The following is a 26277-nucleotide window of genomic DNA, read 5'->3' on the forward strand; positions in this document are numbered from 1 at the left end:
CCCTACTCGGTTGAGGCCATTGTTATTATTTATTATTTTAAATTATTTTCATTTCTAAGCTGTAGCAAAACAATGCCTGGCATTAAATTGTGTGATTCAACAGAAACAAGTTCTTAAAAATTTACCAAAAAAGAAAGAACAGAGTATTTTGCTTAAAATCTCAGTATCATTTTCTTGAAAATAACAAAAAAAGTTTATGAAAAACACAACTGAAACTATTACCACCTATTCAATTACCACACAAAACTTGTTATCTCACACAAAAAGCAGATCAGAAGAGGGGTCATAAATCAATCGTGAAAAAATGCCCGCTGACGTGACGTGACGTGACGGGGCGAAATACCGAAGTTACTGGCACGCTATCTTCACGATTTTTTGTTTCCTCTACTTTGGAATACAGCTCCAATACAAATGAGCTTGGCCTTTTATTTTGTTCAGAATATTTTTCAATATGCTATTTCACTAATAACTTAAAATAATTATTAATAATAATTAGGTAAATTATTCAAAAGTAAAATTACAATTTCAAAATTTAAACGGAGTGTTTTAATATTCGATGGCTATGAGGGAGAAAAGCGCTTAATCATAAAAAAACACTTAATAATGTTAATTTTATATACGTATAAAATTCCTATTTTTATATGTTCCTCAAATAGTGAAATCGCCCGCAATAATTATTAGATACTTAGCATTTCTTACTTAGCTGTATATTTTTGCAACATTTTCTTTTATTTCGAATAGTAGAAAGAAACATCGATTCAACATAAAGCTACAGTAAGAATTCATATTGCTGCAATATTTGTATGTAAATACAAATTTGATATTCAATTTGTCTGTACGAATCAAATACAGGTGAGTCATATTGAACTTTCCGGTTTTGGAAGGACGTTGCACGAAGAAGGGAAGGAGTAGAAGGGTGGGGATGGTGTCATTAGACGCGCCATGACATGCAGTTTTAGTGTGAGCAATGGCTTGGTCGGGACAACATCGTGCGTTCGTAGTTGAAGAGTTTATTAAAAATGGCGGCTCCGTGATCACAACACAGCGTGCGTTCCGTTTACATTTTGCTATTGGTCGACGTGATCCCATTCCCACTGGACCAACAATCAGAAATTGGGTATCAAATTTTAGAGCATCATTTTTAAAACCAACTAAATTAAAACTGCATGTTATGTGCTTTCAAACAATAAAATAATTTTTACTGCATGTCGCTTTGTTTTTAATACACACCTTATTGAAATCGGAAAGTTCAATACGACTCACCTGTACTTTGGGGAAAACATATTTTTGTATTGACAGTAAAAAGCGAAATCACGTTCCAATCGCACCTACAGAGAAACATCAAAATGTACTGTATCTGAAGAAGGTACAGTATACCGCACAAGTGTATTATGTCAAGAAAATATCCCGTATAGAGGCTGAGGGAACCTAGTTTATAGACGCTCCGTTCCCGCCGCACCGCCCAATATTCGTAGCATTACGTGATGAGTGGCGGTACTTAACGCAATGCTGTAGCTAGGACACATAAATGAAAATAGTTCACCTCTCCGAGTTTGAGTTGAATCCAAAATCTTCATACAGCTATATATATATAAATTGTGTGGATATTGATTTTTATGTCATTGTTTTTTTTTTTTTCTTTCGTTTTGCCAGGTAGGCAGAAAACTGTGTAAGTCACAATCCGCCCCAAAAGACATAGGTATGTCGACAGTGTAGTACCAATACAATGACGCACAGATCACACTGGTGCTGCGTCCAACTATGAACCCGATAGTTATAGATTCGATGCCCACTCGTAGAAATGATTTTATTTTTATTTCTCTGGCAAGACAAAGCACAACGTTGAGTTCCATCACTCAGCACGTAATGTATTTAAATGTAAGCATTCGCCCGAAGCATACAATTTACGTTTAATATCCATATCCATCCAGCTTGTGTATTCACACATAGTATTGTAATATTGCAGAACTTTCAAAAAAAATTCTAAGATATATATATTTCTTATACATATATATATTTCACTCTAGTTCCAAGATATAACACAAAAGTCTGCCGTCTGTACATTTTCTTGCAATTCGCACAAAGTTAGCTGATAAAGAAACAATTTGTATTCAATAAGCCTCGTGAGGGTGTAAGTATCGTAGCCTTTCGAGTTTTTACTCCACTATTCCTTTACTCCGGTCCTGAAATTGTAAGGAAACGAGTAGAATAATCCTGTTTTATATAGAGTTAGACATAAAATTTTATGTCAACTCAGTGTTCACTATATGTATTGTCATATATTTATCGTAAATTGTATTTTGAAAAGAACAAAAGAGAAGAGAAAAACAGAGTGTCTTACCGGCTCTTCCTAGCATAACTGCCTTCCGAGTCAGTGGTAGCTTCCTGAACTACTGACAATTATATGTAACTTGACGGTTCAAAAGTGCTTGTAATGCAGTAATTGAATAAAGGTTTTTTTTATACTTGTGTAAGATACTTGTGTAATTGAATAAAAATAATTCTTATTCTTTAAAGCTAAACGCTTCAGCGTATCACGAATGTCTGTTAACTTTCTATCTAATTTCAAGACATTGGAAGATTAGAGAGAGAGAAGTTAGAGGAAACCTTCACGAAGGCATGAGATAAAAGGTGAACAAATCAAAGTTATTTTACAGGTTTTCAAGTAAAATAGAAATTTAAAAAATACATTAAAGTTTTCGACTATATTTCTTCGTTTACATTTTGTCTCATGACGAAATGAATAGGGTAAAATGTTAAGACTTAACTTAAACATAATAATTATCACATTTTTTATCAAAAAAAAAACGCTTAGATACCACAACAATGCTCTAAGCTGAAAACCCTAACTCCTCATTTAGCATTCGAAGCTCGATCACGCTCATATGCAGCTGCACGCAAACTTCCACCATTTGATATCTAACTTCCATGCACTTGGGGACTTAAACAGCATTCATATCTTATTTCTTGGACCATTTAGCGATACCTATTTTATTGGTTTAATTCAGTTCTAAAGTGAATTATAGATCATACAATTTTTTAATTTTCTTATTTTAATTACAAATCTAAGTAGTTTTTTGCTCTTTGTATGAAATTTAGAGCAAAAGAGGTTATCACAATAATTTAATAATAAATTAATTAATTTTTATTATTTTTTTATTGGAAAAATATCTTCATTTGTTAACACTTATTCTTTTTTACAATAAAGTTTTTCTTGATACAATGTTTTCTGTTAATTTTAGCTTATTACTAATTCACCTAAAAATCTTAATACACATACTACAATTTTATATAGTATTTGTAATAAGAATAAATAAAATAAATAAATATAAATAATAATAATAAATACATTTTTGTTATAATTTTATTGTCTTTTAAACAAATACAGAAAGAAATTAAGCAGATTTTTAAGTGGTTTCATTCCAACATGGCACATCACTTATACAGTCAATATTATTTATTATTAGTAATTCATTAAAAGCGAGTATCTTAAGAGGATTCAAAATTAAAAACAGCAACTAGAGCATTTCTTTTAAATACTTAAGGGTTTCTTGTAAAATATTTCTGCGACTAATGAAATTGAATAAAATGCAAGCATAATTTTTATCTTTCCGTCTAGACAATTTAAATTATTCTCCATAACGTTTGTTTCTTACCGGGGAAAACACAAATTGCCGCTTTTGTTTTTCCAGTCGCGCTTAGTCAATCAGAAGCGTGAAGACATCGCTTGTTAATTAATGACAGCAGTAAGTTCCGCCAATCAATATCAATTCCTTGGTCGTCTTCTTCATTGCTGAAAATCTTATTTCAACCTTGATAGCAGAGCAGCTAAATCAAGTAAGCAACAACAACAACAAACGTAAAATGACACGAAAGTGTGATACGAGCCACACCATAATATAAGCCTCTCCCACTAAAGAAAAAGGCATTTATTGAGTAAAACGGGAAAAAATACCTAAAAAAAAATTGGGAGGCTACAAATTTTAGAAACAGCAATTCTAAAAATTCATAAGTCACAAAGAAACTTTGGTCATCCATCGAGTGCTCGTGACTCCAAAATACTGCATCTAATGTGTACTTTCAAGAGAATTATAGCCGCATATATCACTTTATAAACGAGTTCGCATTATACTTTTGCTTTGATAAAAGCACAGGAAAATATATGAGCTTAAATGGGCACGTACTTATTACTTAAATTCACATTGCAATAAATCGAGACAAACAAAAAAATAAGAATATTATAGAACATGATTAATATTCCTTATTTATTGCTCCAAATGCGGCAATACACCATGAACAACCAAGAAAAATCCAAATAATTATAAGGACATGTTTATTTTCTAATTTCACATCTACAAGACATATATATAATCATAAATCCTTTTGAAAATATTATTGAACATAAGTAAAATCTCTTAGAAATTGTGGCAATTGGGGTGGGAGGTGATTTAAAGCATTCCAATTGTCGCTATCTTTTATTACATGTAATTCCACATAATTCGGTTTTTCTCTAATTATTTCTGTATTTTCAAACGTATCTTGATTTATAAAACGACTTTCTAACTTTTTTAAACCATGATAAGAACATTTTTCATCACTATTATGAAATTTAGTATCTAAATGTTTACTGTATAATTCTTCAAGGTACATTTTTTTAGGAGACTCTTTTTCATTTCTAACCGGTTCTTTATCAATAAGTACATTAAAACAATCAAAAACATTATCTTGCATGTTCAAATTGCCACATTTTTTGGTAGATGATTTTGTAAAATCATTTTCATAATACCACTTTTTAGATTTAAAACATATATTTCTACAAACACATTTGTTTATGTCACACGAACTGTCACTCTGACCATTACAAGAGGTAGAAATGGCTTTGCAGCAACATTTATTAACCTTATCCAATATATTACCCCTTGAAGGTTTTACTAATTTTGATAAAGTCACAAATATATCACCAGAAGGTGTAATTTTTAAGAAAGCATTTTGTTTCTCCTGATTTTTTATTGCATTTACTTCGACTACTATAACGCCTGATTCGGTTACTTTAACAGGCAACTGTCCTCTTGACGTGCTCAAGTAATGCCTTACATTATCAATAAACTTTTGTTTTGATTCTCTGTTAAGAACTACATTGTATTCACCAGAACACCTCTTTTTTAGAACAATCGAGGAATCTATAAGTAAATTGTTATGATTTTCTATATTAAGTTTAACTTTTTCAAATAAATTCGAATCACTACTTGATTTATGACCTGCATATAATTTTGCCGAGTAAGCTGAGCTGTCATCGTATACTTTTGGTGGTAATTGCCTTAAAATATCTTTCATATCCCGTATACTTATGACTGACTTATTAGGTATATCGTCTAGCTTAGACTGCAACGTTTTAGACTTTTCATCTACCAATATAAGTAAATTTCCAGAGTCAGATTTCACAATAAAAACTTTACTCGCACCATCTGTTTTCGTTCCACTCAAATCGATAATATAATGGCCTAATGGTGACCGGACAATATAAGAATATTCTATATTTTCATCTCCCTCATAATTTTTAATGACTTCCTTGTGATATTTTTCATATTCTTTATCAAATAGTACTTCGAAATTTCCTGAACTCAATTGTTTTAATGCAAACACAGGTGCCTTGTTTTCTTCAATACCTAATATTCTTACTTTAAATATAATTTCCCTATTCGTTGATGGACTAATTTTACATGGTATGTCCCGTTGTTCTAGAAGTAATTTTGTACGGCTGGTACACGATAATCTTTTATTTTTAGTGCAACAGCTTTCTTCTAGAACTTTCTCTTTATCATCTGTTTGACTAATATCATTAAACATATCGATAGGTGTTATTGGAGCACATTTTGTACTGCCCGGGGACGTTTTAATAGTTACAGCATCATATGTATCTATTTGTGCCGAATTAACGTTTGTAGAATTTTCTTTTTGTAAAAGCTCTATATTTTCAGGCACTTCTTTTATAAAAGTACATGTATTTTTATCACAAGTTTTATTTGAAACTGCTTCCAAATGTTTTGCATCTGTAAAAATTGTGCAAAATTTAGTATTACAATATGTAAAACAATAAATTAGATATGGGAGTACAAAACAAATGAAAGCAGTTCAGTTCATACGTGTACATGTAACCCAAACTATAGTTTCTTAATCAACACAAAATTAATATAAATAAAAATGCAAAATAATTAAAAGTTTATTTTACCCAATCGCATAATACATAAAATTTATCCAAGACCGAAATGAAATGTGTACAAGCACCCAAATGTACAACTCAATTTTAGACAACGGAATCGCTGCTTATCATAGTAAAGCTGACTTTCTGTATCGGCGCTACATCTGTGTATCTACCCATTACCTCTTCAATAATTCTTTCTCTAGGAACACTTGTTATATCTATAAATATTAAAATATAATCGTTTTCAATTTTGTACTCCCATATTAAGTGTATATTTATTTATATAAAATAAATTTTATTCCTAAGAATTACCTTTTGAACAAACACATGTTCCTGTCGACGAGGATTGGCATTTACATAAACTCTGAAAAAATAAATATTAGGTAATACACCGAAAACAAAAGTTGTACATAAAAAAAAATATTAAATTATCCGACAACTTGGACAAAATTATTAAGAGAAATATTTGAATCTTCACAACTAATATAAGAACTGTATTATGCCTACGAGATTTGTCACTTAAATATTATTGTAAAAAATATCATGTGGCGATAAGTTATTATTCAATACATATTTTTATTTGATATCTTTAATAGCATCAGTATATTGAAAAATATAACAGCATAAAAATATTAATATATTTTATTCCTCCGACTGGGGATCAAACCTACAAGCTTTTTAGTTTATTATAATAAGTACCTGAACCGGGATTACTCTGGGCTTCGTCATAACTGAAATAGACTCAGGTCCAAGGACACACTGCGCTGCTCTCATATTCTTAAATTGGCATGTTGGCTCTATAAAAGAATCGATCAAAACTTTAACCATGTGATTAATCGTCACGATGTGCCAAATTTAATACAAATAAAATAGAGATAAGACAATTGATGAATTTATCCTAATATACGAGTACATATATATGTCTAGAGCGATCTAGGATCTGAATTCACATAGCTAATATTGCTCTTGAAATATTCAGTTCTCGATAGGGCTAAAACGTACGTTTCATTTCTCAACACTGTCCTTAATTTTATCTATATATATAAAAGGACTTGTCCTCACTGACTGAGGTAAGACGCACGCACAGCCGTAACCGCTGATAATAGAAACGTGGAATTTGGACAGATGTTTACTTTTGTAATCTGGACATCCACTAAGAAGGGATTTTGAAAAATTTCAACCCTAAAGGGGTGAAATAGGGGTTGAAAGTTAGTATGGAAAAAAGTTTAAATCGGCACCGATTCTTATAAAATTTGAAATTCAGATTCTTAAAAGTATTTAATTGAACACGTGTTTCATGGTTTTCTAGAACTCTTTCCATAAGGGTGCAAATAAGGAGTTGAAAGTTTGTATGGAACAATTCTTAAATCGCCATTGATTTTTATAAAATTTTAAATTTAGACTCTTAAAAATATTTAATTGAACATGTGTTTCATGGTTTTCTAGAATTCACCCCCTAAGGGTGCAAATAAGGGGTTAAAAGTTTGTTTGGAAAAATCTTTAAAACGCTACCGATTTTTATAAAAATTGAAATTTAGACTCTTAAAAATATTTCATTGAACACATGTTTAATGGTTTATTAGAATTCACCCGTAAATACGCAAGCTAAGCTGCGCGCGTCCGCTAGTATCTAATAAATTACTTGTTATATCGAATAAATTAATTAAAAGCAAGGAACTCCCCAAAGGAAATTCCCAATTTACTCATAAAAAATATTATTTTCCGAATTTACAGAATTTACAGAATCTTAAAAACTTTTAGACTTTTGTCTCTTTCAAAATTTTACAAGAAAGTTATATATTTATATTAACAACAACACAACAAACAACAATAAATAAACATAAAACAACAAAATAACCTTGACACGGGTCAGGTCTACTGGCGGCCACCTCACGTCCGACCGCACTGGGGACTCTCATGGCGCAATCTTCACCACACGCCGTGGACTCTTTGTAAGGACAGGCTTTTCTTTCACCCTTTTTTAAAAGTGACAATATATTAATAAATAAAACTCCTTCTCTTTTCAATTCCACTAAATTATTTTCGTATAGTTATGTTTTCTATTTGTAATGTGAGATCGTAGTTAAATTATCTGATGTAAATAAGTCTAGTCTAGTCTTATTTATAAAATGATCAGACAGTAAAGCACTGGGTAACTAACTGGTGCCAGTGGTGGTGGTGTTGTAAGTTCAATTGCCACTCGGAGAAATAAAATATTTAATATTTCTATTTCTGTATTCTGGTAATGAGAGCGTGGCGTTAAGTTCCGTCACTCAACACGTAATACGTACGGAAAGTGGGGAACGGATGTATTTAGATTCCATACGCCCACCCTGAAGACCTATCCCTATGTACGGGATAAAGCGTGAAGCTAAGGAAAAACAACAATTTATTTTATTCTAACCGATTCTTTCTTATCCGGCGGACAGCTGGTAGGCTCTGCAGCTAAAGGCAAATTTCCTTTAGTACAAATACATTTGTCCGGACCTTTCGGGCAATTGCACTCTGTATCGCCTCCCCAACGTTGACATGGCGCCTTTGAATTTTGAAATTTATATTTTATATTACTATTTTATATTTTATATTACTTTTATATTTGTTTATATAAGACTAGACACATACAACATAGGAGACATCTAAATTATATTCGAAACGAAAAAGTAAAGATCTTTTTTTAATCTATTGCTTGATTAAATTCGAATATTGTTATAGGATTTTTATGTTATAAAGGCATTATATATAACATATTTTTTTGTTTTTTGTTTATTAATCTTTAAACATCATATATTTTTACCCCCCTTACTTTTACGCCACACTATAAACAATATTTCACTTCTACATGAAAAAAATACATTACCTTTTTAGCATCAGTCGATTGATCAGTTTTTTGTGGTTTAGTAACTTTAACTTGTTGGAGGCAGAGCATTAATTGTTTATAAGTTTCTGCATCCATCTAAAGACACAACGAATAACGATTTTAATTTATACGAAGTAATAAATGTTCAAATGCTAAAGAACGCTCATCATACTTTGTGTGACCTAAGAACATGTAAGTTTTGAAGCTCTCAAAAAGAAAATACAAAACTATTTATGTTTTGTACTATTCTGATTAAAATTAAAAGAACTTGGAATAATATTTCTGCGTAAAAATAGGTAGACGTTAAGCTTTTATTTAAAATATTAGAATTTTTATTTTAAGTATCTAATTCATACAATTTTTCAAATATGTGAACATAGTTTTACCTCACATCTAGTTTTAATAGCGCCACCAACAATCGTCAATTTCAATTCCTTCTTTAAGGTCATTAGTATAAAATCTTGCAACACTTTCTTAGTTTCACCATTAATTTTACCGTTTCTACTTTTTTTCAAACAATCCAATACAGTTTCAGCTACTGCTTTACCAGAACCGGCTTTAATTTGTTTTAGTAAAACCGAATACATATTATCAAAGACATTATCAAGAAATTTCTGCTTAACCGACATACAGACACAATCTAGACTTTGATCTGGAGTACATTCTGCATTTTGATACAAGCAGTCTCTCTCAGACACACATCTAGGACACTCCGTACAATATTTACGAATGTCCATAGTGTCTGTGCACTCGTGACATTGTATACATTTTAGACTATTATCAGCTATTTCTTTATTTATGTTTTTTATTTCATCTATTATTGCTTGTTGTTTTATGTTGCATTTGTCTTTACATTGGTCGGATGATTGTTTGAGTAAATTTACTTCTGTGATTAGAGCTTCTCGCTGTAATCAAATTTACTTCATATACATATATTGATATTAAAGTAAAGGATTAAATGATATTTCAAAGATTAGCGTCTTTGTGTAACAATCTGGATTTGCAAAAGATGGTGATATATTTAAACAAAATTTTAATATATCTTCATTTTTATGCTTAACAACCCCTGAGCTTATTAACAAATATTTGGTTAAGATATAAGTTGTACAATATTGCAATATAAGTTTAATTATCTCTATTATTCAAAATAAAAGGGATGAATGGAATCTTAATGTCAAATTTATAAACATAAAATAATTTACGTCAATAAGATTTGCATATAGCAGAGTCGGCAGAGAGTAAGAATAGCAATCTATTCTCTGCGTATTCTCTGCGTGCGAGATATTAGGTGTGGAGTGATGGCACAGTCGTCGTCCGGTCTGAAAATATTGATAAATTCAAAATATGACACACCTTAGCCTCCATATCTTCATTTTCGAGTTTCTTTTGCAATAATAACTTTGTAAGTTTTTGTAAATCTTCCCTTGCATCTTTTACATAGCGAGTGCCTTCTTGTTCCTTTTTCTTCTTGTTTATTTGTTCTTCTTCTAAGGCTTTTTCTAATTTTGCAGCTTCAATTTGTATTTTAGTTATTTTTGCCTAAAATTTTATATAAAATCCAATCAATATAATTTTACAGCTATTCTATTAACAATTATTTGTAAAATTTTGTTTTATTTAAGTACATAGAACTTTTTTGCCACATATCGTTAGCAAAATTATGACCATTAAAAGGCTCTAAACCTTGTGTAAAATAAACAAAAAATAAACTAACTATTTCAATATATTCATAAAAGAAAATTAATTATTATATGCATATATACATACATCAGACGATTGCTTTTTACTGCCAATAGATTTCTGAGAAGCTTCTAAATCACTTTTACTGCACTCAATGTGGGCTTTGAAATTATTTATTTCCGTATCAATGAACTTTACATCATTAGTTTTAACATTTATAGTTTCTATTATTTCCTGGTGACATTTCGTTAGGTTGGTCATTTGGAATTCTAAGTCCTTTTTGTTTTTCCGCCATTTTTTATTACTAGCGTCAACGTCTTTTAGCTATAAATTATGGATTCATACAATAAATCATTTAATCATATAAAATAAATAATAAAGTTATTTGAAAAGTTAGTAAAAAAAGTCTTTGTCAGAAAACTCTTACTAGTTCGTAAGAAAAGGCTTGCCAAAAAGCCTTAAATAAAGGACATAGCTACTCGTAAAAGACAATGCGCTTAGTTTTATTGTAACCCTCTGCTTGGAGTTCAGTTAGCGGAGATTTTCAAAAATTTTGAGCTTTGATGGTTTCCAAGAGGTGCAGGTTCAAATCCCACTACGTTCAAAATTTTAATACGTTTCCTAAAAAATATTTTTTTCAATCTAATTGTGTCATAATACTTTAAAAATGTAATTTGAAAAATCTTATATTCTAAACAAAATTAAGACACCTGTTTATGCAATTCCTTCTGCCTATCAATGGACTCTGCTATTTTCCTCTTATAACCCTCTTCCATACACGACCACATACAATCCGCTTCTCTAAGCTTTTGTACGCCCTCCTTTTCCCTTTCTTCCAACGTTTGTATTTGTTCACGCAATTGTTTCTGTCTTTCTAATAGATCTTTCACTTTTGCTTGACATTTCATTTCGAATGAAGCTACCTTTGGTATTTATTATTATTTTTCTTTAATGTATTATATTACACAACGCTAGTCGTGACGCATCGGCACAAGCGTGTGACAGTAAACGCGACAGGTTGTGTGTTCGATTCCCAGTAGAAGAAATTAATTATTTAATATTAACATTTCTTCGCTTTAGTCACCACCAACCGAAAACGCGGCGTTGAACTCCGCCACTCAACACTCATTACCTCCAGAATTCGACAGAAAGTGGGGAGCAGAGTGTTTAATACTAAGCTCCCTCTGCCTATCCTGCTATTTGCGGGATACAGCATAACAAAATATATATTTAAGTATACAAACTAAATATGGTCAGAAATATATTAACTTATAAATACGTTTTTAAACTAAATTATTTCAACCAAAAAAATAGTTTATTTTCACATAATAATAGATTTTTCTTACATCATTCAAATTACATAGGACCTTGTTAAGCGGCAACGGATCAGTTGTAACTTGATCCTTAGGTTTTGAACTCTCCGGCCTTTCCTTACCGCAAGTGCTAAAATATATAAAATTATACTAAAATACATTATATTTGGTTATTCAAAAAAACAGAACCTATGTAGTAATTAAACCTTGATGAGTTTGCATCAATATAGTTAATAATAAAAAAATTATCTCGTTCTTTTTAGACTTTATCCAGCATATAGAGTCCAGACACTCCTCTTTCGCATGCATATGCGACAATATCGCTACAACATGAGCATTTTATTGAATTTGCTGAAATGTATAACGTATTTACGTATTGATATTGTCTTTGAAATAATAATTAATATTCTTAGATCACGAATATAATTCAGATGAGAAAATAAATAATTGTGTAATACAAGCGGGCGAAGCCGCGAGCGAGTCGCACAAAACTTACATGTACTACCTAATACTAGTACTAAAAATACTAACTGCTTTTTAGGTTCAGGTTTTTTCTCATTCTTATTACAGCACCCCGCCATGTAACAATTAAACTTCTGAATTCCAAACACGCTACTATTTTTATTCACAACCATACGTTCTTGGACCGCTTGCTGAGATAAAAAAATGGTAGTGATGAAATTTTAATTAAAACGATAATTAGAGGCACAACACATTTAATAAGGCACAATATATTTTTCCCCACTCTGGTGATACCAGAGGCAAAGCGCGACGTTGAGTTCCGCCTCTAATATTTTTTTAATAATATAAGTATTTTATTGACTAGGATTTCCAAAAATTAGCACGAATACGTGAATAAAAAATGTTGCACCATTAGGTATGTATTAACATTTATTTATTGTTAATGATTTACCGTCAAATCAATATTCGGATCTTCTTTAAGAATATTCCAGAATTCACACATAAGCTTTATACCAGGATCGCTAGATGTGCAACAATTCATATTTTCTTCCGTAAGATCCTTGATTAAAGCGTCCAAAGCTTTATATCGACGATTAAGACATTCTGGTACGTTATTACGCATTTTTTCTGTAATTTCATTACAACCTTAGTTTTAAATATTATCACATATTTTCAAATAAGTATATACAAATATTTTCTATAATACCTATTTACTTACTTTAAATACAATCAATTTAATTATTTATTTTTGTGTTGATAAATGGATAGATTTTATCATGGCCTGTGATCACAATGATTTAATTTATGATTTTTTTGCAATTAAACTACAATTTAAGTATGTTAATTTTGTTTCTTTCAGAGTATATTACAGACAGTTACTACCGTCACAAGCAGATCATTAGTGGCCAGAAGCTTTTATGCATAAAGAAATACAATTACTTATATAAATTGTCTAAGTGATATTTTTATAAACTTCTTAAGATAATAATAAGTATTTTTGAAATTCGTGGTGTACACAATATTTGAAATAAATAGTTGCTTAACTTATAAACAACACTAAATCTATATTTAATACATACTTTAAATAAGTTGATACTCAGATATTCACATCACAATGACTATTATCGAAAAGAAAATCGATTTCCTTCTTAAATATATGTATGTATAAATTACAGTTAATTGATTTTAAATAACATGTACATGAAAAATGTTACAGAAATTAATTTTAATGTAAGTTGTTACAGTGCTAGTCACACAACAAATATATTACAATATAATTTTTAACACCGTTAAAATCGATATCCATCTGTCAAAATCAAAATGTGACATTTCAATTTTGAAATGTTTTGCTTATTAAATGAAATTTTATTGAACTATATTTGTTGACTTTTATAATTCAAGAAATATTGATAAGCGCTATCGGCATATTTAAATAAAAGCGATAACAATATTAACCACAATAGTTAACTAGGGAAACTAGAAACCTAGGGAAAATTCCACTATGACAGAGATTGGTCCGGTAAGTAATTTTTTTATGTTATTAATTAATTTGCTAACGTTCTATTATAATAATTACTTTTTAAATTAAACGTATTTAATATTATTTTAATAATAACGATTGGATTAATTTACAGAGAAGATGTATCTCTGGGGATTGAAAGTTAACAAATTTATCATAGTTGTGTGCTTATTTTGCAAGAAAACTAATATTCTGTACATGAAAAATATTTATTTGTTAATGTTTTAGGAACATCCGAAAAATTTAATACCAGAATTATGCAACCAGTTCTATCACTTAGGCTGGGTGACTGGCACTGGTGGAGGAATTTCTATCAAAGAAGGGTATGTATTATTGATAGTCGCCTGTATAATAAAATTCTGCAAACTACTCTCAGTTTGTCGACAAGTAATTGTAAAAACAATACTAACAAGTAAAGTTTATTGCACTCCAGAAATATTCAAAGAAAATTCAGATCTTATGTAGGATAATTTATTTATAATTTTACATTGATATTAAAAGAGAGTAACTGCTGATTTTCTTGTCTGCTCTTTGTAGCAGAACTACTTTACTAGCCGGTAGTCACTTTGTGTTTGTTCAATGATTTCAAGTGTTTGTTTTTAAAATGAATTTTAAATAAGATAACCTTTAAACATTATTAAAATGTTTTCCTTATAGTATGAAACAGTCTTTTTACTATAAAAACCTATGCAGTTAAATTGCTACAAACATTTTTTTTTTAAATTTCTTTATATTAAAATATCTTTAAGTTATTAATTTATAATTTTAGTGACAAAATATACATAGCACCTTCAGGAGTTCAAAAGGAAAGAATGAAGCCCAATGATTTATTTGTTCAAAATATTAATGATGAGGATTTAGAATTGCTGCCCCCGGAAAAGAAGTGAGTAATTATTAACAGTTATAAAATGTGAAATACACATAAGAAAGAAAAGTACTATATATAAATTTTTTAGGAACATAAAAAAATTATTAAATAAAACACAGTTATTTTGAACTCACAGACTGACACTTCAACATTTTTTATTTATATAGATTTTTTTGCTTCAGACTGTATCTGTATGGTAGGCACAGGGAACCAATAGAACCTAGTGTTAAGATACTCTGTTTCCATTAGGTTAATTTGGTCCCTCACTCCTTTTTGGTTGGAATTCTGGAAGCATTGCATATTGTGTGGTAGGACTCAATGCCATGCTTTGCCTCGACAACAGAGCAAAGAAATTAAATATTGAATATTTAATTTTCTCGAGTTTGAATCGATCCCACAATCTGTTGTTTTTGCAGTTGTTTACAGTTTATAGGACAGCAATTTATGGATTTCTTCTTAATTGACAGTCTAAATACTTTTAACTGCCTATATAAATAAATAGTATTTAAACATTGACATTAAACAATTTCAGATTAAAAAAGAGCCAATGCACACCTCTCTTCATGCTCGCATACAAACACCGTAACGCCGGAGCAGTGATACATACACATTCACCCCATGCTGTGAGAGTTACGCTATTGTATGACAAAGTGTTTGAAATTACACACCAGGAGATGATTAAGGTTAGTGTTTTTGTAATATTTTTGGTTGTGATTGAAAAAATAGTTAAGATATTAAATATGGTCTGCAAGTTCTTGAATTTTTGAAATGCAATGCTTATTACAATGTTTTTGAAAAGACCTAAAAGCTAAGTGGTAGAGGTTTAAAAATGAGTAATTATAAATGAGGAATGAAATGATATTTAAAACATTAAATATATGGTATAACAGAGTGGGCAGAGTAAACTTAGTGTTAAGACGCTCCATTTCCTTTGTACTGGAAATGATTAAAATTTATTGCCCCAAGCAACTTCACTTATATTTTATCACAAAAATTGGTACAAAATCTGAAAGAACAAAAAAGATAATGTAACTTTTTAAACAACAGGGTATAAAAGACGCAAAACTGAATCGCTATCTACGCTATGATGAGAAATTAATAGTGCCAATAATAGAAAATACTCCATTCGAGAAAGACTTGGCGGGCAGTTTGAACCAAGCTCTAGAATCGTACCCAGGAACTTCTGCCGTACTTGTAAGGAGACATGGTGTTTATGTATGGGGTGATAGTTGGCAACAGGCTAAAACTATGTGAGTATAGTACTTTTGACAAGTTGTGGCTGGCTTGGTGTTAGGTTTTATTATAAATTTCAAAAAATCTAATTACTGTCTTCAGGGCGGCCATGACTCGTTATTCGTACTTTAAATATATAAAAACCATATAATAATTAAATGGACAATTTTTACCAAGTGGAAAAGTGTAAGGAGATGGTTATTTTTTCAAGAAATTTTGATTATTTTATTATTTAGGACGAGGGAACTTAGTGTTAAGACAGGTTTCCCAGGTACCGTCGAAAATACTGAAGAATATTTTCGAGACATTGCGTTTTGAATGGCGAAACTCAACATTGTGCTTTGTCTTGTTACCGGTAAATCAAAATATTAAATATTTCATTTTCCCCTTGTGGGAATCGTTCCCACAACTGTCAACAACACGCTTGTGCCCCTATGCCACGACGGCCTCTTTTTTAATGTTTTTTTTTTTTAATATTCTTATGATTCTTATATTATTTTGTTGTTTTTAGGACTGAATGCTACGACTATCTCTTTGAAATGGCGGTAGAAATGAAGAAACTCGGTCTAGACCCAGCCTTTAATCCAGAAACTAAAGAAAATGGAAGTAAATAACGACATATTATGTAAATAAATATAAATCTATTAACTAAATAATATCATAGGAACAGATTGTGTAGTTTTTATAATATTTTTTGTATGTTATACAAATATTAATAGAGAATAGTTTTTAAAAATTGATACTTAATCTATTGTTATATATATGTTGAGGAATCAATACAATTTGATTATCTAAAAAAAAATCGATTTTCCAAACAATAGGTGTCATGTCACTCCCTATTAATTCGGATTCGACGCTTTACTAGATTTTGCATATGATATTTCTTATATATTTTATTTTTATTATTTTATATAGTTCTCTATAAGTACAAAAAATCTCGAATCAAATAATATGTATTTTTTTTATAAATATTGTTAACGTTAATAAAAAATTCTGAATAATACGTTTTTATGTTTATAATCAAAAGAAACGGTACAGTTTGTTTATATAAATATATCATAAAATAGCTTAAAAAATCTACGAAAATAGGCCTTAACATTTACTCTGTTGAAAACACAAACCACATACTTACCTATACAAATTTTTATGCTGTACCCCGCATATAGCTGTGAAGACAGAAAGAACCTATTGCAGGTTCATCATTTCACTTGCGTTAAGGCTTATAATTTCTACGGTATTTTTTTCAATTAAATAGAAAATAATGATAGGTCTTATATTAAATACATCATTAGGTGAAATTAACTTTATTTTTATATATTTTAAATAGCATTCATTCAGCCATTAATTGGGCAATAATATTTTGCGATATATTATTACTTAATTCTTGTTTTACAAGACGTTTGCTCCAACCGTGGACACTTGTTCGACTTTTTCTCATAATAATTTCCTTAATATTTTTTATTTCGTCTTTAGTTAATAAATTTGTAGACATTTTATCTATAATTAAAGTATCATTTTTAGCCATCTCATATAAAGTTCTAACATCTAAAGTACTTTGTCGCTTTTTAGTTTTAAATTCGTGTTTCCTTTTGAGTAATTGTTTGAGGTCGTCGAGATATGGTTTATTTTCTGTTATTTTAGAATCGATCATTTCTATTTCGTTTTCATTTAATTTTTTTAAGTCTTCGTCGTTTATGTTAAAATTGTGTCTTATTTTGGATGCTAAGGTATTTGGTGAAGAATCTGAAATATATTTTTTATTTATTAAATTACAAAGATGGGAAGAGTCTTACTGTGCACACAATCATTCAAGGTTAAGTTCAGTTAAAAATAACAATTTTTGTGGAAAGTTTGGTGGGAACCTTACAAAATGTATGCAAATAAAAAAATCCGCACAACATAATATAAACAATTGATATTTATATGTACCTGTAATGTATTGTAATTGTATTTATATGTATGTATATTTATATTTACATTTACCTATTAATTTATCAAAATTAATTAATATAATCAGCAGATCCTCGTTGCGCAATATTATTGTAAACACACTAATACTGGATTCGATTTCGGGTAGGGTCCCGGGGTCCCTAGGTAAGCCACTTTGATGAATTCTTAATACTTCTTCATAACCTTCTCTCTGCCTACCCTGATAAGATAAAAAAGCTAAAGAATATCCACAAACCACTATTATTTATCGGCTTTAAGGAAAAATAAGCTCTCAATTTTTGAACTAGAGTATCGTCGTTCTCTCCAAAGACATCGTATTCGAGACATACAATTTTTTCCTTCAACTTTCGAAGTTCAACGTTGTTTTTTTTGTATTTCTCAAATTTCTCAGCGATCACTTTTATGTTAGGTATATCATTAATTCGTATATTTCCACTGTTTGGACTTTCTATAGTGTGTCTTGCTGTAAATATAAGAAAAACTGAATAGAAATTTGTTAGGATGCCATTTCTAACGTGTCATTCGCAAAAAAATGTAATGACTCTAGTATTTTATAAATTATAATAATGATTTTTTTCTCTTTCACAAATATTCAGTAACAAAAATAAATCACCAAAATTTTGAAAACAAACGTTTAACAAAAAAAAACCAAAGCAACCAATCAGCAAACAAAATTACAAAAACAACAAATATCTTAACAACATCAGTATCTATAAAAGTTTAAATGGAAATGGAAAATATAACGGGACATTTGTAGAATCGGAGCAAAACAGATTATCTACTTTTAAACTCCAATTAGTCGCTAATTGGAAGCGAAAATCGTTATTGTTATACAAAAACATTTATTTCAAAGGTCAAACATTCAAAGTAATTGTGATTCTCAAAATTTTCATACTTTAATACTAGGAATTTTAACTCTTAAGGTTGTAGTATTATATTGCTAACAATCTTGTTTGGGCGGACTATAAAATGTAAAATATATTTTTTTCCTTTGTTACTGTAAGAATTTTGGAAAATCTATTAGTGCTTGCTACACCTCCCAACGAAGCTATCTTTCAAATTTAGCTTTAACCGCCCAATAGTTTCGCCTCTGTCTATCAGTCATTCAGAAACGGTAGTTAGGTATATAGAAAATATTATTATATTTTCTGTTTAATATTTTTTTGTTTAATTTTCTTATAGAAAATATAACAATATTTTCTATCTATATATTATGTAATATACATAATGCAATGCAATATGCAATATTACACAATTTTCAAAAGTACCATGAACTAAGTGAACTTGTGACTCTGTCTACGAAAAAAGTAGATAAGTTATAAGGTACCTTTATCTTTAGTAATATATTTGTCTATATCACTAGGATCCTCAACATATTGCCATTTACAGCCGTCACACGTCTTCACGTAGGTTTCTTCAGCTGTTCCGTATTGAGATGAGTTGTCAACCTTCGAAGCACCGCACAGAACTTTTTGTAATGCTTTTAAGTTTTTTATAGCATCAGGAATTGCAGGGTCGAAGTCATATTGTTGCCTTATTAGAGTATTGAACTGAAAAATGCACCAAAGGCGAATTTAAATGTAAATCATCAAATACTACTAATTTGGCCGGTGTGTAGTCACGGAGTGTCTAAACACTAGGTTACCTCTGTTTATAGCAAATAGATATGTGGAATACAGCATACTACTACATGACGCATAATGTAGAGAGAATCTAGCGATAACTCATTAAATTTTTGGCTAACACATTTAACACATTACATTTAAGTATAGTACCTGGGATTTTTGCTAATATTTTCGAATTTACCGAAGGAGCAGACGAAAATATTTTAAATAACAGTACATATATATAAATATCTAAAAATATTTTAAAAAACTGTAAAAAAAATCACGCATTACATGATCGTCCACGTATACTCCCGATTCTTCAGTTGAAAGTTCCACATCTTTACACGCTGGACTGACATAACAACATCTGCTTGTCATAGCTTTATTACTGACAAAGGGATTTCGTTTAGACCTCGGTGCCAATACTTCTTCAAAATCATCTTGAATGTTATGTTTTGATTTCAAAGTTGTTACATTTTGTTTAGTCTTTGGTACATATTTACGTTGGTTTCTGTTCATGGTTAGAACTCATATTAGATTAACTATAATTTTGATTACATACCAAATACAATGTAATTGACACCTAGTAAAAATTGGCATTACATTTTGAGATGCACTATTAAATCATAGATATGTCTGAGGAGTTTTTATTTCTTTCTGACTTATTGATCGACTAATAATTAAATTAAGCTTCTTAATTAGTCTATAGCCTAGAGCAGGGAGGTGGCAATCTCACGATCCGACCTTTTTAAGACAGTTTTCTTATAAAATTAAATGAATTAAGTTAAATTTTAAATTTAGACTCTTAAAAATATATCATTTAACACGTGTTTGTAACACACGGTTTATTAGAATTCACCCCTAATGGTGAAAATAAGCAGGCGAAGCTGCGCGCCTCCGCTAGTATAATATATTAGGTATCCATTTACAATAAAGACTAAATAGAAATAAAAAACAATTTTATATGGTGTAATTTTCTATTTCATGCAAAAAAGTCTATCAAGTTTTGCTTTACAAAAACAACTTCCAATATATTAATGTGTATGTAATTTTCTTAAATAAATAAGTAACTAAATTTAAAAGGGAACTTTTATAGAACATTTTACAGAAAAGCAGCCATCTACATAATTTTACAATTTTTTTTTATAACATTTAAGAAATCAGAATATTTAGATTATTTAATCCTTCGACGATAAACAATAGTGGTAGCTGGGTAATGATCAGATAACAGTGTAGTGGTCAGCGTACGAATGGTCAACAGTAATTTTTCACACCGAGGCAGGCATGTCAGCACCGCCATACATCGCGTAGGGCTAAATATTTTTTGTACTGAACGACCGTCTACTTGCAACTGTTAGGAAAGGAAAAAACAATTTTAATAAACGTTAACCTAAAACCAATATATTGCCGTCGTAGCGCAGTAAGACTGCATCTGATCGTAAACACGATGCTTGTGGATTCGATCCCCACTTGGGAGAATTATTATATTTTAATTATTTTCATATATACATGCAAAATCTTGAAAACTGAAAAATGCGTGGGAAACGAAGTGTACACTAGGTAGGTACCCTTTGCCTATACACTAACGAATGTATGGGTAAAGCTTTAAGTTTTTTAAAATTCCATTCTATGAATTTTTAGACACACTTTTCTACCGCAGTAATGTGTTGTACACAAATTTATGAATATATTTAAATATATCCATTTTCTTCATCTTATCCAAGTGAAGAACTCTCTTCTTACACATACTATTTTACATTTTATTTTATTTGAATAGGATTTCAATAAATTGTATTATATTATTACCTCGTATCCCTGAACGTATGCAGTGTTCTGGGGCGCCTTCCATTTCACTAGCAACGAATTATTAGAAACCCTTTTCAGTTCAATGATATTCGCTTTAAGGCCATCACAAGAACTTTTTATTGACTATTGAAATTAACATATAAATGATGAAGAATATAAATAGATAAACTTTACATATAATAGAGAATTGATAAAAAAATACAATTATGTATATTGAAATTTGCAAGATGGGCTTGTGGGCGTATATTCTTTGTTAATCTGCATACTTTAAGTAAAAAATATTTGACTTAACGAGTGCTAATAGATTTCACTTCTTGTTTTTTTTAACTCCACGATGCTTTCTACACAGAGTTGGGTAGGCAGAGAGAACCTAGTGTTAAGACACTCTGTTCTAATTATAACCTCTGGAGGCCTCTACTATAATATTAAAATAATAATTGAAATGTAATTACGTTAATTTTAGGTATATTACTTGAAACACGGTCCATAGTGTCGAACATACTAGATAAAACATTTAGTTTAGGCATTGACACTACACGTGACAGCACGAGGTCTAATAAATATTTCATGTTATTTCGTAGATTGTCCTAGAAAATTGTACATAATTGTAATATTACAAATTTATTATATGTTTAAATTTAGTTTTATGAAATCGGTCATCTTTTTTTCTTCCGTGGTGACCGCCCTGAAGTTAGCTGTAGATGTGCGAGGATGTGTTTCAGAAGTTTTCTTCTTTTTAATTAACTTTTTCCCGATCAACAGTGTATAAAAGATAGAAAGATAGCTATTATATATCTATATAGGTATATAATAGCTTTTTTTAACGAACAAGAATTATTTTATAATAAGCAAGAGGCATAAAATGTAAAACTTTTACCGTTGATCCAATTATACTACAGTTTGTCTCTTTGTCTATCTGCATGGTCATAGCTTTAGTTTGTGTTGTAGAGTCATTGTATCTATATATTTCATTTTTTGTCCTCTGTAATTGAAATATTTAATGAACTTAAACCAAACTATATTTTTAATACTGTTATTTTAGTTATTAAGTTATTAATTTTTTTTTTCAAAAAGGACAAGCATTATTTTACACAGACGGTGTGTCACGATGGCCTCCAGTGATAACCATATTTTTTATTAGCTTCAAACTTAGTGTGTGTAGTAGTGGAGTTACTCCTTTCCCAATTTTCAACACACTGCGTGGCCCAACTCAACTTACTTATAAAAGTAATAAGGCGAGGAAATAAAAATAGTCGAAATGGAAAACGAATCCAGAAACATCGCGTCAATAACTAATTACAGAATATTTGCGAATATTAAATTACCAGTACATTATTCGCGTTGTCGTCATACTGCTGTGAGACAAATTTAACAGCATTCTTTACGTCCAACTGAAAGTCAGGAATAGTGCAGACGCCTTTATTTTGTCTTATTTCTGAACAATTCATACAGAAATTATTTTGTAAGATTGGCCAAGGCTTAGTTATTGCGTTATTTTCTACAGTCTGCAAAAATAATTACTAAGACTTTACATATTAATTCTAGTGAATTATAAGGGCTGAACAATAATAAAGGACTAGATGTAAAGTAATATAAATGTATATAGGGATGTAGGACCATAAGGTAAATGATAAAAAAGAAAACATTTTATTTGATGAGACCTAAGCACCAGAAAGAAGTATTTCTCATTGTTACCATCAGGCAAAAATCGGGTAAATGCTAGTCGAACTCGACCACCGAGACTTTCGTACTAATTTCGAAATTGTAAGTAAATGAGTACTTTAAAAAAATAAAAATTGCCGGTGCGTGAGAAACAATGTTCTAACATTAGATTCCCTCTGCCTATCCTACTATCCTCTGTATATCCTGGATAGAACGTGATGTTAGAAAAGAAATAAATAATGTATGCTAACAAACCTGAACTTCGCTTTTTATTTTATTGAGCATATTCATTTCGGACGAGAAAAAATCATCTACAGTCTTTTTATTCTTTATTGTTAGTGTTAAATTTTTTTCATTGGAGTCGTCGACAATTATTTTAAAGTTTTCAATTATATTGACATTTTCATTATTTTCATTATTTATACAATTATCTTTAGTTCGATTTGTTACCGTTTTCTTCCTCTTGCTCATTCGAGCTTGTCTCATCAAACGTCTATACATTTTATTATTTGTATACTTATATTTTACTGTTTTATTTTTATCTTTTTGTAAGTCAACTCGATCAGCCTCAAGAATTTCGTTATTTTCTTCAGTAGAAGCTATTAAATTTTGTTTACTATAATGCTTCCTCGTATTGTCTAAGTTGTTTGGTAAATTAAGATTTACAGTTTTAAAATTGCTGTTTAAAACAGTAATGTCTTTTGTTATACTTTCTCGTACAATATTTATTGATTTAGGTTCATCAAAACAATTAAATGGGTTCTTGTTAATAGTACCAGTGACGTTACAATTTGTAGAATTTGCATTAAAAGTTTTGGTTTCTGTTATGTGTTTTTCTAACGATTTATCTGTTTTATTTAATTTCGTGGGGATGTAAAAATCTTTATCTTTATTACCAATATGCAGATCATTATTCTTTATATAGTTATTCGAAAAAATATCTTTTACAGGGCACTCGGTATTTGGAATCGAGTATTGTGAATTATCATTTTCTTTAAAATTCGTCGATTTCTTATATACCGGCAATATATTAATAGAATTAGACAAATGTGTTCTTGTTTCTATGTGTGGTCCAAATACGTTATTACTAAAATATAGTTGGCTTTTCAGGCAGGAAGGCTCATAAACATTATCTTCAAATTTAGTAGGAGCTAGCAGCTTACCCTTTTTGAATGGGTAAATATTTGTACATGAAGTATCTTTAGATACATGAATAGGCAGGCCCTGCTCCTGTTGTACCCACTGTGGTTTTATCCCAATATAATCTTTTTTGTTAGAATGTGCTATATTATCACACATTATACAGTCACAAATAGAGCAAGAACAATTATCCTTTAACCGAATCAGCTTGTGAGCTAATTTATTTTGTGCTTGGCTACAAAACTCACATTGACAGGCCACACAATCGCAAGACTTAGATTGGCTAGTGACAATTACATTACGGTGGCGAAAATCATTAAAAGAGATTTTATTCTTAATGTCATTTTCTCTGCTCGTGCAAATAAGACATTCACAACCTAGGCATTTGCAATCTTTCGTATTATTTAACTCCACTTTGGAGTAATTAGTGCTGTACATGGCCATCATAGCAATAGTGTTGAAGTTATTGTACCCTGTTTGAATTAGTTGATCATTTATGAATGGTGTATTTATATCGTAATCATAAATGTTTCTTTGGATAGTATTTCTCCTTTCGTTCTGATCATATTCACAAAAGTCCTCGTTAAATACAATTAGATCATTTAAATATAAATCATTTTCAGAGTATCTATTTAAATATTTTTTAGATATATCTTGTATTAAATTTGCAGCGATTGTTGTAAAAATTTGTTTACAATTTGCACATTCACAAGGCTTGCATCTACACGTACTTTGGGTAACGTGTTTCTGAGTACTCGCAGATAGAACAGGCGTCCGTGTTCTATTATTTATTGTGCATTCCGCACATTGACAAGGTTCGCAAGTGCATGACTTGGCTGAGGCATCAGTACAATTTAAGCAATCACATGGGTTACAGTCACATGCCGATATTGCTGTAGGCTTCTTAACAATGCCTCGACAGTCTTTTCTATCACATCTCACACACGGACACCCTGAATGTGGTCTTGGATCAAGTTTTTTAATGTTTTGAGCAATAACACATTCATTGCAGTCACAAGGACTACAGTTACATAATTCTTTGTCAGGTAAAGATTTATCAGGTACAAGTTTTTTAATAGGTAAAGATTTATCAGTAATGCATTCACACACTGTGCAACTACACGCTTTATAAATTTCTTTCAAACGAGTTAAAATATCTGGTTTTACCAATTCATTGATTTTATAAATAGGACTATCGTTGTTGTGAGCTGAGTCAGTCTTGTTATGTTTTGTAGACAAAGAACACTTAAATTCTTCATATGGGACATTCATAATTTGTGCGCTCAATTCAGCTTTAGCTTTATTAACCTCGTTGTTATTGGAAATTTCTTTTTTTTGTATTTCACAAGTTTTCTCGACCTCTTTCTTTCTTTTTTGACCAATTTCTTTTTCGGATGTTTGTAAATCACATTTTGTGTCAGAAAGAATGTCAACATCGGATTTTTTATAATCAATGATTTCAGTAAAATTATCTTTCTCATTAAACTCTTTAAGTTCTTTTGTAATAGATCTCACATTTTCAACATTAACTATTTGATGGTTACAAGAACAGGGTTGAGTGGATTTTTTATTTCTAATATAAAAACACGAGACAGAATCGCATACGGAACAAGAACACGCGGATGCAGTCTTTTTTAGACCTGATTGGGATTTTAAATCTATGGGCTCATTGCATATACATTCGCTCAACTTTTGTGACAACATTTTCTTTTTGCTACTTCTGGTGTCTTTTCATTACATTTAGCTGACGAAATCTGTAAAATAGATATTTATCACACTATGGCATGTTTCTATTTAAAATATTAACATAGGGGATTTTACGTGAATTAATTTGAAACTATTTAATATGGATATTTCATAATTTTGTATCGCATCGAAACAAATAACACTTATAATAGTTTTAAAAGAGTATAGGCTAAGGTAGAATTAAAGTCTAAAATTTCTTATGTAAAGAACTACGTTATGTAAGTAAAACTTT

The 26277-nt window shown here is 30.3% G+C and overlaps 4 protein-coding genes across 4 annotated transcripts; 1 reads left to right on the plus strand and 3 right to left on the minus strand.

Moving 5' to 3' along the window:
* Positions 1-4392: 4392 nt before the first annotated feature.
* Positions 4393-13388, minus strand: LOC146529439 (uncharacterized). The gene is made up of 13 exons (XM_085201917.1): positions 12966-13388; positions 12584-12705; positions 12086-12182; positions 11450-11662; positions 10827-11063; positions 10413-10598; positions 9446-9964; positions 9060-9155; positions 8607-8738; positions 8061-8178; positions 6902-6999; positions 6515-6566; positions 4393-6050 (listed from the first exon to the last, which is right to left on the minus strand). Exons 1-13 carry the CDS (start codon positions 13134-13136, stop codon positions 4393-4395), a joined length of 3699 nt encoding a protein of 1232 aa, XP_085058043.1. The 5' UTR covers positions 13137-13388.
* A 459-nt stretch (positions 13389-13847) lies between these two features.
* On the plus strand, positions 13848-17135 carry LOC146529440 (putative methylthioribulose-1-phosphate dehydratase). The gene is made up of 6 exons (XM_085202168.1): positions 13848-14033; positions 14262-14356; positions 14803-14916; positions 15434-15584; positions 15949-16151; positions 16646-17135. The coding sequence occupies exons 1-6, from the start codon at positions 14016-14018 to the stop codon at positions 16746-16748; spliced, it is 684 nt and encodes a 227-aa protein (XP_085058294.1). The 5' UTR covers positions 13848-14015; the 3' UTR covers positions 16749-17135.
* On the minus strand, positions 16646-20358 carry LOC146529441 (uncharacterized). Its single transcript, XM_085202167.1, has 4 exons — positions 19983-20358; positions 19412-19634; positions 18320-18547; positions 16646-17877 (listed from the first exon to the last, which is right to left on the minus strand). Exons 1-4 carry the CDS (start codon positions 20208-20210, stop codon positions 17465-17467), a joined length of 1092 nt encoding a protein of 363 aa, XP_085058293.1. The 5' UTR covers positions 20211-20358; the 3' UTR covers positions 16646-17464.
* A 308-nt stretch (positions 20359-20666) lies between these two features.
* Positions 20667-26135, minus strand: LOC146529442 (uncharacterized). The gene is made up of 6 exons (XM_085201918.1): positions 23415-26135; positions 22823-23002; positions 22375-22470; positions 21950-22084; positions 21498-21620; positions 20667-21042 (listed from the first exon to the last, which is right to left on the minus strand). Exons 1-6 carry the CDS (start codon positions 26001-26003, stop codon positions 20866-20868), a joined length of 3300 nt encoding a protein of 1099 aa, XP_085058044.1. The 5' UTR covers positions 26004-26135; the 3' UTR covers positions 20667-20865.
* Between the last annotated feature and the right edge of the window lie 142 nt (positions 26136-26277).

This window comes from Heliconius melpomene, chromosome 18, assembly GCF_056956725.1.
Source record: "Heliconius melpomene rosina isolate 202511_hmr_F chromosome 18, ASM5695672v1, whole genome shotgun sequence".
In the NCBI taxonomy this organism is placed as follows: domain Eukaryota; kingdom Metazoa; phylum Arthropoda; class Insecta; order Lepidoptera; family Nymphalidae; genus Heliconius; species Heliconius melpomene.

Coding starts and splice junctions, on each gene's coding strand:
- LOC146529439 (XM_085201917.1), bottom strand. CDS start 13,136: ATGCGTAATAACGTACCAGAATGTCTTAATCGTCGATATAAAGCTTTG. Junction 12,183..12,583: donor AAACCTGAACCTAAAAAGCA/GTTAGTATTTTT, acceptor TATATATTTTAG/CACTTGCGGTAAGGAAAGGC. Junction 7,000..8,060: donor TAGACCTGACCCGTGTCAAG/GTTATTTTGTTG, acceptor ATTCTTTTATAG/AGCCAACATGCCAATTTAAG.
- LOC146529441 (XM_085202167.1), bottom strand. CDS start 20,210: ATGAACAGAAACCAACGTAAATATGTACCAAAGACTAAACAAAATGTA. Junction 19,635..19,982: donor GAGTATACGTGGACGATCAT/GTAATGCGTGAT, acceptor TGCATTTTTCAG/TTCAATACTCTAATAAGGCA. Junction 18,548..19,411: donor ATATATTACTAAAGATAAAG/GTACCTTATAAC, acceptor TTATATTTACAG/CAAGACACACTATAGAAAGT.
- LOC146529440 (XM_085202168.1), top strand. Junction 14,917..15,433: donor TTGCTGCCCCCGGAAAAGAA/GTGAGTAATTAT, acceptor AAACAATTTCAG/ATTAAAAAAGAGCCAATGCA. Junction 15,585..15,948: donor CACACCAGGAGATGATTAAG/GTTAGTGTTTTT, acceptor TTTAAACAACAG/GGTATAAAAGACGCAAAACT.
- LOC146529442 (XM_085201918.1), bottom strand. CDS start 26,003: ATGTTGTCACAAAAGTTGAGCGAATGTATATGCAATGAGCCCATAGAT. Junction 22,085..22,374: donor GTAGTATAATTGGATCAACG/GTAAAAGTTTTA, acceptor ACAATTTTCTAG/GACAATCTACGAAATAACAT. Junction 21,621..21,949: donor GTAATATACCTAAAATTAAC/GTAATTACATTT, acceptor TAATTTCAATAG/TCAATAAAAAGTTCTTGTGA.